Genomic DNA, 13,932 nt, shown 5'->3' with positions numbered 1-13,932 from the left:
CAATCCTAGCCCTAAAAGTTTATTCTACAGTTTCTTCAGAAATTCAGAACATTTATGTCACACACGCAGTCTGAATGCAGAGTTCCACAAAGACCACCCAGAGCAGCCATTAGAAATGTTCTGAAGACAAAGTGGAATCTTGCAGATATTTTTTTATTCTTCCTGAAAGCGACAAGCAAATACACAGCACATCCACAAACAGCCTGGAGGCACCAGCCTGACAAAGAGAGTCCTCACTGTCTGAGGTGGCCAACTGGGGTTCAACCGCAACCTAATCCAACAAGAGGCAACTGTCAATCCCAGCCCCCATCTCTGGCAGTGACAGCTCCTGTCCCTGCCTCCAGCCCCACCGTTGGGGACAAACCAAACTCTAGGCCTGGCTTGGCTCAGCCAGTGGCCTCAGCTGGTAAAGGCAACAGGTGTGAGGAGGGTTGTAGGGTTCCCCTCTCGCTGCCCTGTAAGCCCTTGCATCTGTCTGTTCAGCGGCTTTAACTCCCCAGTCTTTGCAGGGAATTCAGACATATTTTGTCACTGTAGCACCACACTAACAAACCTAGGGGCCAATAAATAGCACTCAATTCAATTCATTATATAGCCTACATCAATTCATTATATAGCCTACATCAATTCATTATATAGCCTACATTCCTTTCTGAATTTGAAATGAATCCAATAAGTAATCATCTAGTTTTTCAAAAGTATATGTAATCTGATTGCAATATGTTTGCTGGTAACAAAACGGATTAGTTACAGTTTTCTTTAATAGGTTTAAATGTAACTGATTATGTAATCAGTCACTCCCCAACCTTGCCAACATAAAATATCAAAGGCAAATAAATGTTCATTTTAAAGAAAAAGTAAATCAGCAGAGACCTGGATTGAGTGGGAAGTCTGTACCATAATGGCCTGACCAGCTGTTTGGTGTAGGTCTATGGTGTATAGGCCTAAAAAAAAGGGTCTCCTTCGCATATACTATCTTGCAGTTGTCATGGCCGTTAAACGTGAAGTAGGAGTCAGTCGTCTCACACCCTGTAGTCACCCTGTGGACCTGCTCTCGTTAATCATTCGTAAAGTGAGCATTGCAATGCCTGCAGTGAGTGCAAATTACAGCAGATAATGTTTTTTTTATTACTATTATAGCAGAACGTGTACGGATGATGATGAGCTCTGGGCTCGGTTGATATGGTCTGTTTATTTAATCATAGTGTTGATTTGCATTCTGTCCCCCTCTGCTGTCTTAAACATATATTACAAAAAAGAAACATGAGCTGACGCACACCCAGAATAATAGTTTGTGTGGAGGTGCTGACTAACGGCGAATAAACTATAAACTATCAAAATAAATAAAGTCGCACACTCCATGTATAATCTCCCAGCAATTTAATGGGTATTTACCAACGTTTCGGCATCACTGTGCCTGAAATACCCATTCAATTGCTGGGATATTATACATGGAATGTGCGACTTTCTTTATTTTGATAGTTTATAGTTCATTCGCTGTTAGTCAGCACCTCCACACAAACTATTACTCTGGGTGTGCATCAGCTCATGTGTTTTTATATGATAAATAAATCACAAAAACTAGCTATGCAGACAATTTTCGGACCCAGACGTCATAGCCACGGAGTTTCTAAACCTAGAGGCGCATCGCGAGACTTCCGGGAACTTTTGCAAAACATACCAAACAGATCAGGCTAGAGTTGGGGGTTTGAGAAGTCAATGAGAAAAGTGAAGAATTATTCCTTAGTTGTTAATTTTCTCAAAATCTAAAGGTACAATCAAGAATCGAACCAATGTTTTAAGTGGTTGAACATGTTATTACTCAACTCGGGAAAATGACAAACTGACACGTTTTAATTTTCGTCAAAAACAACTTTATATCGAAGGAATGCCTTTGATTTGACGTTTTTGCTAGTCAACGTCGCCATGACATGACACATGTGATCGGGGATTTCTATTGGAGAAGCAGTTATAGCCTATCTTCATACTGTACTGTTTTTGTCATAGCTATCAAAGAGATGAATCACATTCGTGATTCAAATGTGTTAATTCAATGACCCAGATATCCTATGAAAGATATTACATTAGTGATTAAAATGTGTTAATTGAATAGCTTTTTTGTGCTCTAAATATTGGTCTCATCCATATATATAAAACATTAAAATGCTGTACAGAGCAACCTCAAATGTGATTTTTTTTGTCTGAAAGGGGTTACATCCTCCAGAACATAAGGAAGTGAGCATTCTGCCACGCCATTTTGAGAAAACGGCCAGTCACAGCAGTGGGCAGACTGTGTTCATAGCTACTGGAGTCGTCGTGCAGTCATGCGATATAGCTGTTTTTAATTAAATATTTCTATGTTTAAATACTGTTGCAATTTGTAATATAGGTACACTAAACGTAACCAGTAATGTCCACGGAAGCAACCGCCGACCAGGTAGAGCATTTCAGTTGTTTGTAGCGAACGGTTGCTAGTTAGCTACGTTACAATTTCACTCGTGTTGCATGGTGGTTCACTGACGTTAGCTAACTAGGCCTACACTCTAGATACCGTTTAATATAGAATCTATGGATTTGAAGCGCTTTCTACATAGCTACCACACATTATTGACAATATTTTAGTGAAAATAGTTAACTACTTAATTACGTTGCCTTTTTGAGAGATCTGCGGCTAAGCTCATTGCGTACTAGCTAGGTAACCTGCCAATGATTTTGGTCAGAAATTAATGTCAGTCGACCAACAAACGTCAGCTAACTTGTACAGATAACACGACCTAATATGGTCTGAACGTCATGCTAACACGACTAGTTAGCGTATACTAGTTAGCTTTTGGCCTGTTGCTGGGAACAAACGAGTTAATTTCGCTTGCTAGCTGAAGTTAGCTACCTAGGTAACATTACTGTTGCAGTTGGGCCGCGCTTTTTTGTTACGCTACCTAACTAGCCAAAGCGTATGCAGCAATGCGTGCACATTGTATTGCGTTTAAACAATTGAGCGCACGGTTTACTCCATAAGCTAGCTGTGTTAGAAGTTGTGTAACATGATTAGCGAACTACCTTAGTAGCCAACTAGCTAACCATGTAAACAAGCAAGCATTGCCTCGTGTCTGCCTTTGTTCTACTCGGTTTCTTATGTGGCTAAATAAAGTAGTCCAAACTGGAAACAAGTGTAGTAGGTCTATTATGAACGAGATCTTCTAAAATGTACTCTTAAAATTGTCTATAATATTGGCACCCTGATTGATTTGTTTTCCCAAGCCACCTCTTATTGCAGTGTATGCATGTCTGTAACCCCAATCATCTTTTTATGTCTTGCAGGCAGCTGAGTATATCCCAGAGAAGGTTAAGAAAGCAGAGAAGAAGTTGGAAGAAAACCCATATGACCTTGACGCATGGAGCATTCTGATTCGAGAAGCACAGGTTTAGTGACTCAGGGTTGCATTCCTCTTACCTGGGGTAATCGATCGGGTCAAGGGAGGGGGAGAGGGTGGGGATCAAGAGGGTGGTGGGTGGGGATCTAACAGAAAAATTACAAATGTGTCATATAGGACTGTTTCAACTTGTTTGTCAACAAGTGTACATGTAAATGCATTCTACCCTTTTAGAACCAACCAATAGACAAAGCAAGGAAGACGTATGAACGACTTGTGGCCCAGTTCCCAAGCTCGGGCAGATTCTGGAAACTATTCATTGAAGCGGAGGTTAATATTTTATAAATTTCTCACAACTATATGTGTGCATGGGCGTACATATCCTAACAGGATCAACAATGTGACTTTCACACAACAAATAGGTCCACTTCATCTCAATGGTATTTTTTTTTTTTAAATACGAGGGGTTTAGGTTACTATCTAACCATTTATTTTTCAGGACGCAGACTGTATGTTCCTCAGTAGAAAAAAAACTATTTTCTACGTCTTTAAATGGGGTTAAGTGCATTTGTTGCATGTTTGATCTGCAACAGCATTAAAACTTTTTAATGGTATTGGAGTGCTTTAGCCTTTTATTCACTTGTCGTGTCTATTTATTGCCTCCTGTGTCATTTCTTTGAGGTCATTTTTGTTTTTGATCATAAACCGTATGAGTGAATGTTGTGTCCAACTTAACATTTTTTTTCCAGCACAGTTATGCTACCCTACCCCCCCAACAAGTGACCTATGTTTACTACGAAGGCTGTAGTATTGTAGATCCCTGTTCATGTAGGCTGATGTTCACCCTGGTTTTGACCCAGCAAAGAATCCACATTACTCCAATATGTCTTTTAAAAGGATAGTTCACCCAAATTACAAAATGACATTGGGTATTTGTGGATGGTACCTGCTTTCATTCCTGCCCCCCACCCTTATCACGCCATATTGCCAACATCTTAGATGAGCGTTAAACCCCATCCCTACATAAGCTCCATCATTTCATTAGTATGCCATTAGTTTTAGACATACAAATGGATGCTTGTAATCCACTTATTTAGGTGGATAAAGTGGGTAAGTATGTGTGAGTTAAAAGCATGACTGACCAAGCCTCATTAATTGATGCCCACTACACGCAGCTCTGATCCGAACTAGTCTTCTGGGACCTGGGCTGTCTACAGCAGGTGAACAGAAGTCTGGGGAGGAGACCAGCTCATGTGCCCAAGTTTAAAATCAAGCCCATGCCTCACTTCTTGTAGGTCTGAAGGGATTGAGTGGGAGTATGTGAACAGGTAATGCTTCACGGAGCCCCCTTACACCCACAGCTTCCTTTCACATCTACAGGAATTGACTAGAACATGGTGTCCCATCTTGGTCCGGCAGTATGCAGGCTTTTGTTCCAGCCCAGTGCAAATACACCTGATTCCATGTTGTTGAATCTGGGTAAAGTATTTTTTCCCCCTGTTATTTGTGGCTACTGAACGTGACCCATGTGTGTTGGTTCTGGACTAGAGAGGAAAAGCCTGCACATACTGCTGCCCTACAAGATTGGAATTAGACACCCCTTGTCTAAGGGTTGATTTGATACCAGATTGGCTAATAGTCTCTAATGTTCAGACCGTCACCTTATTTGTAGATATATTGTAACTGTAATACAATCAGCCTATACCCTGGGGTAAATGCACCGTGCACATCCGTGAGGAGTTGGGTACATTGTGATTTCATTTATTTATAGCTATGTACCATAGTTAAAAGTAGGTAATTTGCATTAAAACTATTCAATAGTTTTTCCCCCTTCCAGTTTGGGTAGCCTTTGATTTATTTCTAGACTGCAGTCAAATCGAGCTTGCCGCAGTCTTTTTATCCCAGTTTCATTTGCCTCAACATCATGAGCAACCTGGGAAAAAATTACCTAATTTTGTTAAGATTTGGTTGTTTTGAGCTTAACCGCCACCTGTCAAATAATATGGTAGTTGTAACCTTTTTCTTTACTGCAGTAACATCAACATTCTAGTTTGGATCTAATGTGTAGAAAACAAATCATACGTTTGAATGTCTGACCTCTTCACTAACCTTTCAAGAAAATAACGTGTGCTTGTGAAAGAGTTATACAGAAACAATCCAGTATTGGGAATTCAGGTGTTTAACTTGTGAATTCACACATCGCAGTTTAGGGGACCATTGTCTTGGTTCTGGGTCAGATTTGACCTTTTGTGGCACATTTTGCACTTGCTTTGTGGTTTTTGTCTTCGTTTCAATACAGTTTCACTCACCATGGTGAACTCAAGTGGTTGATCTGTGCATGCACAAGAATAAGGAAATGCATAAGTTGCGTTGTACTCTGACTGTACCCTGCGGTTTGTTGAGAAAGTGAATTTAAATTGCATACTGTTTAATAAAACAAATGACCAGAATTCTCTACTGTGACTTATTGCATCTTTTTCTTTATGGTGTTGATGGTTACTTCAGTCCAGTTCACAACCACTTCCTTCCCCCATAACCATTCCCATACCTAATCCCATTTTAAAGAATGCATTAGGCCTGCTGCTCTTGATTATCCCACATAGAAATTGTGCCTGTTACCTTCCTAGTTCATGTTCTTTTTTGTTTGGCTGCTGAGTGCGAGTTAGGTCGTAGGCCTAGTGATGTTGTGTTTGTAATGTGAATGCTTATTTGATAGAGAACTGATGGTAGAATGAAGAACTGGAATAGTTTGGAGTGTTGTGGAAGCTATCTCTATGGATATGTTAAACAGTATTTCTGTGTTGATGGGCTTGCTCTTGGGGTTTTAAGCCTGGGTCTTTCAAGTAGCCTGGATTGTTGTGACTTCCTGATAAAAGCCCATATTACTACTAGAATGTATTTTATTTGGTTGAGATTTAAACAATAATTTTAGACAATTGGATGGATTGATTCATATTTAATTCCCCACTCGACTGTTTTGCCTGCACCGAAATAGAACAAAGTGCTTTAGTAGACTTTGTCTCTCTTGTAGTGTCTTCGGGGTCTGGTTCTCATGTTGTAGCTGGAATAACAACTGAGTGAGACACTGAAACTATTGGTAGTGAATGCTAAAGCCATGGGCTGCTGTAGATTCATACAATGACAATATATGCTGGCTACAGATTGTGTGGGTGTGTGAGTCTGCCCTCGATGTGAGATTTTATCTATGTAGCCTACCTAAAGCTATGTCACGGGATGTAGTTCTCTATGCCTGCAGCTGTCACGGCTGGGGTTACGTCTTCTGTGTATTATTTTTATGTTGATTTATCTCTAGTGATTTTACTTCAATAAATCATTGTTTATTACCAATCTTGTTTCATGTTGTCTGTGTAAAACTAGTGTTCTTTTTCATGTCTAACACTACAATTCCATAGGCTACATTTGACATAGGCCTAGTTCTCTTTAGGATCTGACTTTTTGAACAAATGTGAAATTATTCATTGTAATCTTGCAATGATACTTCCCACCTCTAGATGTATGCATATTGAATGGGTTATTTTCTTGCGCTGAGTATTGTTATTCCTGAAAAAGTACTTCTATTCAAGCCTTACACTTCGAGGCCTAGGCGATGTTTAACGTTGACAGATTATTTGATAGGTCCTCTAATCAGTGATTGTGTTAAGTGGCTTGCACAACAATAAGCTGAAAGCCAACTTGTGGGCTTAGTGACATTCCTCTGTATTACTCTTAGAATTGATGAGGGAAAGAATTAGATGGAGAATTATCGAGGCAGGATTCATTCCAAGTTCAAACGTATTCTCCCATTCAAACACCTGAATGTTTCTTGTTACTGTGTGTTTTGTCATCAACTTTTTAGGAGCTACTAGCCTTGCAATTACAACAACAAAATGCCTACAGTACAGGACATGCAGCTAGGCTGCTGCGTTGGGAGACCTGTGCCTGTCAGACAGGCCGTTTGTCAGGGCCAGGCCAACCGGTAGCTCCAGTAAAGATTGCTTCTCATTATGCTTAGCTGACACTGGTCTATGCTGGCAGGCCTGTGTAGAGGGAGAGTTGAAACTCCACAGGGCTTTCAGTAGGGACAGAACTGATTGAGGACTCCCTCTCCCACCCAACATCAGCTGCCTGCCAGTGTTGAGACTCTTTCCTGCCACTGTCAGCCAATGAGTCCCCTTGATGTCTGGGCAGGCTGACTGTCAGTAACATGTTTAGTGATTGGCACGAGCGTGGTCTTTTCCAGTGTAGTGAAGGGGCTAATATATGATTGCTTATTATATGCTGATGAAAATGTCATTTTTATAGTTTTTATTGAGCTTTTTTTTCTAAGCCTACAGTTTATTGGGAAGGGTGGGTATTCACAGATGGGAAAACGTGTTCTTTACCCCATGGAACAATGTCTAAACATCAAACCCCATTTTTCTTACAACCGCTTGCTCATGTGACTCATGTATGGTCCATGATGTACAATGAGAATAAACCCCATATCTTACAAAATTGATCTTGAAATGGTCTTTCTTGTGTGAAATTCACTTTGTTGATCTGAAAGGGATTGTATGTGTGTGTGTCAGAGGGAGTTTGCATGCATGCCTGTTTGTCCATATATACAATGGAAACACCTGCCTGTTGAATTAACACTTCGTTTACACTCTGTCCACAGATCAAGGCAAAAAACTATGACAAGGTAGAAAAGGTGAGTGCCAATCATACCAAAGTCCCCTCCCATTGGCCTTACAGGGGACTGAGACTGCCATGGTTGGTTGATTCTAAGGGAGGTTCCACCTCCCTGTCACTGGATGGAAACCAACATGGTTCTGACTCATCCAGTGTTGCCCTTAACAACTGAAGAAGCCATTTAAGTCACCTCTGTAATATATCAAGGATCAAGCCAAACCCATAAAATGTAGCTGCATGCTTTACTGCAGTACAACAGTAAATCTACAATTCACAAGAGTGGGAAATCATTGTTTATTGCCACTTGTTAAAGTCACAGAACATGTATTGATAACCCACAAGCAACACTAAACATTTAGCAGCTCAAACTTTTCTGCCTGGTGCAGATGTTTTTACTATGTTGGTACTGTCTATTAACCATCCCCTGAAACTGAAAGGAAAAGTAGTTCTCTCATTTTCACCAAGGTGGGTTCAGTCTTTTATAGCAGCAGCACGTTGCAAAGCCCTTGTGTACACTGCTGTTTCTATCTCCAGCTGTGGTACAGTGTGGCTGCTGTCTGTCAGTGAGCTCTGTTCCGCTGGTTCTCCTGCCAGGGTAGGCATTGGGTCACTTTCTATTAGGCAGCCCCCCCTAGAGAGAATCCCCTACTTCCCCTTTTATACACGGAAACACACTACAAATCACCCAGCGTATCCATTTCTCAGTATGACAGTGGGGAATGATTGAATACACACTGTTGTCTGAAGCGTTCATTTTCAGTAGACCGATATATTTTTGAATGCGTTAAAGTGAAACGAGGCCCTTCCCTCCTGCTGTAGTTGTTTCAGAGATGTCTGATGAAAGTGCTGCACATCGACCTGTGGAAATGCTACCTCTCCTACGTCCGAGAGACCAAAGGAAAGCTACCCAGCTACAAGTAGGTTCACCTGTTACCCAGGAAAGGAATTGGAGGGGGACGGGCTCTTCCTGTGCTCACACACAATCTTAACCATTCAGCAATGCATTTCACAGTGATAACACAGCACCCTGTTTTGACAAATGTTGCCAGTGCATGTCTTGATATTGTGATGTAACACAAGTCCTAACCCAGCCCTGCTTGACCATCACCAGAGAGAAAATGGCGCAGGCATATGACTTTGCGCTGGATAAAATCGGCATGGAGATCATGTCCTACCAGGTAAATCAAAGTATATTGGCAATTAAATGTTATAACAAGTCTGTTAAAAATATGTAATCTGAAATGGGTTTCCAAGCCATGATCTCTAATTCTTCTGCTCTCCCCTCAGATATGGGTGGACTACATCAACTTCCTCAAAGGAGTGTAAGTACGGCTCTTAACACAATACTTTGTTGTTGTTTTCGTTCATTAAAAAGTACTTCAAGTCCCTAATTCCCTAGCCTTGTGTCCTTCCAGTGAGGCGGTTGGTTCGTACGCTGAAAACCAGCGAATCACGGCGGTGCGCAGGGTCTACCAGAGGGGCTGTGTGAACCCCATGATCAACATCGAGCAGCTCTGGAGAGACTACAGCAAGTATGAGGAGGTAAGACCAATGACCTATGACTCATATGGAGGGCTGAATAAGGAACCACATGAGGGGTAGCAGAACATTGCTTTCGTGTGCCATTGATCTCATCTGTCAGTGGTGCTAAGTAGCCTGGTGTTGTACAAACAGGGCATCAACGTACATCTGGCCAAGAAGATGATTGAGGACCGCAGCAGAGACTACATGAACGCTAGGAGAGTGGCCAAGGTAAGGTACTCACTCACACACATACATACACACTATGATGAGGTAAACGGATTCATACTGTCTGGTAAATTATTTAATGATTGTGAGCTGATGTAAAATTGTCTATTCAGGAATATGAGACTGTGATGAAGGGTCTAGATAGGAACGCCCCCTCGGTGCCCCCCCAGAACTCCCCCCAGGAGGCGGTGCAGGTGGAGATGTGGAAGAAGTACATCCAATGGGAGAAGAGCAACCCGCTCCGCACAGAGGACCAGACACTCATCACTAAGAGAGGTGTGGTGGGGGGAACAGTGATTCATATAGCTAGTGGTGGTGGGGGGGAACAGTGATTCATATATATATATATATGGTGGTGGTGGGGGGGAACAGTGATTCATATAGCTAGTGGTGGTGGGGAACAGTGATTCATATAGCTAGTGGTGGTGGGGGGGGGACAGTGATTCATATAGCTAGTGGTGGTGGTGGGGAACAGTGATTCATATAGCTAGTGGTGGTGGGGGGGAACAGTGATTCATATAGCTAGTGGGGGGGGGGGGACAGTGATTCATATAGCTAGTGGTGGTGGTGGGGGGGAACAGTGATTCATATAGCTAGTGGTGGTGGTGGGGGGGAACAGTGATTCATATAGCTAGTGGTGGTGGGGGGGAACAGTGATTCATATAGCTAGTGGTGGTGGGGGGGAACAGTGATTCATATAGCTAGTGGTGGTGGGGGGAACAGTGATTCATATAGCTAGTGGTGGTGGGGGGAACAGTGATTCCTATAGCTAGTGGTGGTGGGGGGGCAGTGATTCATATATATATAGTGGTGGGGGGGGGGGAACAGTGATTCATATAGCTAGTGGGGGGGGGGGGGGGAACAGTGATTCATATAGCTAGTGGTGGTGGGGGGGGGGGGGACAGTGATTCATATAGCTAGTGGTGGTGGGGGGGAATAGTGATTCATATAGCTAGTGGTGGTGGGGGGGAATAGTGATTCATATAGCTAGTGGGGGGGGGGGGGGGGACAGTGATTCATATAGCTAGTGGGGGGGGGGGGGGCAGTGATTCATATGGCTAGTGGTGGTGGGGGGGGGGGGCAGTGATTCATATAGCTAGTGGTGGTGGGGGGGGGCAGTGATTCATATAGCTAGTGTGGGGGGAACAGTGATTCAATAGCTAGTGGTGGTGGGGGGGAACAGTGATTCATATAGCTAGTGGTGGTGGGGGGGGAACAGTGATTCATATAGCTAGTGGTGGTGGGGGGGCAGTGATTCATATAGCTAGTGGTGGTGGGGGGGAATAGTGATTCATATAGCTAGTGGGGGTGGGGGGGGGGGACAGTGATTCATATAGCTAGTGGTGGTGGGGGGGGGGGGGGGGCAGTGATTCATATAGCTAGTGTGGGGGGAACAGTGATTCAATAGCTAGTGGTGGTGGGGGGGAACAGTGATTCATATAGCTAGTGGTGGTGGGGGGGGGAACAGTGATTCATATAGCTAGTGGTGGTGGGGGGAAACAGTGATTCATATAGCTAGTGGTGGTGGGGGGGAACAGTGATTCATATAGCTAGTGGTGGGGGGGGAACAGTGATTCATATAGCTAGTGGTGGTGGGGGGAACAGTGATTCATATAGCTAGTGGTGGTGGGGGGGAACAGTGATTCATATAGCTAGTGGTTGGTGGGGGGGAACAGTGATTCATATAGCTAGTGGTGGGGGGGGGGACAGTGATTCATATAGCTAGTGGTGGGGGGGGGAACAGTGATTCATATAGCTAGTGGTGGGGGGGGGAACAGTGATTCATATAGCTAGTGGTGGTGGGGGGAACAGTGATTCATATAGCTAGTGGTGGTGGGGGGGAACAGTGATTCCTATAGCTAGTGGTGGTGGTGGGGAACAGTGATTCATATAGCTAGTGGTGGTGGTGGGGAACAGTGATTCATATAGCTAGTGGTGGTGGGGGGGACAGTGATTCATATAGCTAGTAGTGGTGGTGGGGGGGAACAGTGATTCATATAGCTAGTGGTGGTGGTGGGGGGGGACAGTGATTCATATAGCTAGTGGTGGTGGGGGGGGGGGCAGTGATTCATATAGCTAGTGTGGGGGGAACAGTGATTCAATAGCTAGTGGTGGTGGGGGGAACAGTGATTCATATAGCTAGTGGTGGTGGTGGTGGGGAACAGTGATTCATATAGCTAGTGGTGGTGGTGGGGGGGAACAGTGATTCATATAGCTAGTGGTGGTGGGGGGAACAGTGATTCATATAGCTAGTGGTGGTGGGGGGGGACAGTGATTCATATAGCTAGTGGTGGTGGGGGGGGGGACAGTGATTCATATAGCTAGTGGTGGTGGGGGGGGGGGCAGTGATCCCTATAGCTAGTGGTGGTGGGGGGGGGAACAGTGATTCATATAGCTAGTGGTGGTGGGGGGGGGGACAGTGATTCATATAGCTAGTGGTGGTGGGGGGGGGGACAGTGATTCATATAGCTAGTGGTGGTGGGGGGGGAACAGTGATTCATATAGCTAGTGGTGGTGGGGGGGGGACAGTGATTCATATAGCTAGTGGTGGTGGGGGGGCAGTGATTCATATAGCTAGTGGTGGTGGGGGGGAATAGTGATTCATATAGCTAGTGGGGGTGGGGGGGGGGACAGTGATTCATATAGCTAGTGGTGGTGGGGGGGGGGGGCAGTGATTCATATAGCTAGTGTGGGGGGAACAGTGTTTCAATAGCTAGTGGTGGTGGGGGGGAACAGTGATTCCTATAGCTAGTGGTGGTGGGGGGCAGTGATTCATATATATATAGTGGTGGTGGGGGGGCAGTGATTCATATATATATATAGTGGTGGGGGGGGGGGACAGTGATTCATATAGCTAGTGGTGGTGGGGGGGCAGTGATTCATATAGCTAGTGGTGGTGGGGGGGAACAGTGATTCATATAGCTAGTGGTGGGGGGGGGAACAGTGATTCATATAGCTAGTGGTGGGGGGGGGGGGGGAACAGTGATTCATATAGCTAGTGGTGGTGGGGGGAACAGTGATTCATATAGCTAGTGGTGGTGGGGGGGGAACAGTGATTCATATAGCTAGTGGTGGGGGGGGGGACAGTGATTCATATAGCTAGTGGTGGTGGGGGGGGAACAGTGATTCATATAGCTAGTGGTGGTGGGGGGGGAACAGTGATTCATATAGCTAGTGGTGGTGGGGGGGAACAGTGGTTCCTATAGCTAGTGGTGGTGGTGGGGAACAGTGATTCATATAGCTAGTGGTGGTGGGGGGAACAGTGATTCATATAGCTAGTAGTGGTGGTGGGGGGGAACAGTGATTCCTATAGCTAGTGGTGGTGGGGGGGGGAACAGTGATTCCTATAGCTAGTGGTGGTGGGGGGGGGGGACAGTGATTCATATAGCTAGTGGTGGTGGGGGGAACAGTGATTCATATAGCTAGTGGTGGTGGGGGGGGGACAGTAATTCATATAGCTAGTGGTGGTGGGGGGGGGACAGTGATTCATATAGCTAGTGGTGGTGGGGGGGGGGGGGACAGTGATTCCTATAGCTAGTGGTGGTGGGGGGAACAGTGATTCATATAGCTAGTGGTGGTGGGGGGGGGACAGTAATTCATATAGCTAGTGGTGGTGGGGGGGGGACAGTGATTCATATAGCTAGTGGTGGTGGGGGGGGGGGGGACAGTGATTCCTATAGCTAGTGGTGGTGGGGGGGGAACAGTGATTCATATAGCTAGTGGTGGTGGGGGGGGAACAGTGATTCATATAGCTAGTGGTGGTGGGGGGGGAACAGTGATTCCTATAGCTAGTGGTGGTGGGGGGGGAACAGTGATTCATATAGCTAGTGGTGGTGGTGGGGGGGGACAGTGATTCATATAGCTAGTGGTGGTTGGGGGGGGGGGGGGGACAGTGATTCATATAGCTAGTGTGGGGGGAACAGTGATTCAATAGCTAGTGGTGGTGGTGGTGGGGAACAGTGATTCATATAGCTAGTGGTGGTGGTGGGGGGGAACAGTGATTCATATAGCTAGTGGTGGTGGGGGGAACAGTGATTCATATAGCTAGTGGTGGTGGGGGGGGGACAGTAATTCATATAGCTAGTGGTGGTGGGGGGGGGACAGTGATTCATATAGCTAGTGGTGGTGGGGGGGGGGGGGA

The 13,932-nt window shown here is 44.8% G+C and overlaps 1 protein-coding gene across 1 annotated transcript in view; it reads left to right on the top strand.

Moving 5' to 3' along the window:
- The first annotated feature begins 2,256 nt into the window (after positions 1–2,256).
- The window catches only part of cstf3 (cleavage stimulation factor, 3' pre-RNA, subunit 3), a 30,151-nt gene continuing 18,475 nt past the window's right edge, over positions 2,257–13,932 (top strand). Inside the window, exons 1-10 of the mRNA XM_038995846.1 lie at positions 2,257–2,437; positions 3,319–3,420; positions 3,606–3,701; positions 8,029–8,061; positions 8,862–8,959; positions 9,154–9,220; positions 9,330–9,364; positions 9,458–9,584; positions 9,717–9,794; positions 9,905–10,067. Of these exons, the coding sequence (XP_038851774.1) occupies positions 2,411–2,437; positions 3,319–3,420; positions 3,606–3,701; positions 8,029–8,061; positions 8,862–8,959; positions 9,154–9,220; positions 9,330–9,364; positions 9,458–9,584; positions 9,717–9,794; positions 9,905–10,067 (826 nt within the window). The 5' untranslated portion in view covers positions 2,257–2,410. The remainder of the gene's footprint in view (positions 2,438–3,318; positions 3,421–3,605; positions 3,702–8,028; positions 8,062–8,861; positions 8,960–9,153; positions 9,221–9,329; positions 9,365–9,457; positions 9,585–9,716; positions 9,795–9,904; positions 10,068–13,932) is intronic.

The sequence above is a fragment of the Salvelinus namaycush genome, chromosome 1, assembly GCF_016432855.1.
Source record: "Salvelinus namaycush isolate Seneca chromosome 1, SaNama_1.0, whole genome shotgun sequence".
In the NCBI taxonomy this organism is placed as follows: domain Eukaryota; kingdom Metazoa; phylum Chordata; class Actinopteri; order Salmoniformes; family Salmonidae; genus Salvelinus; species Salvelinus namaycush.
The sequence above is the reverse complement of the archived record's forward strand: the minus strand, read 5'-3'. Positions and strand labels throughout refer to the sequence as shown.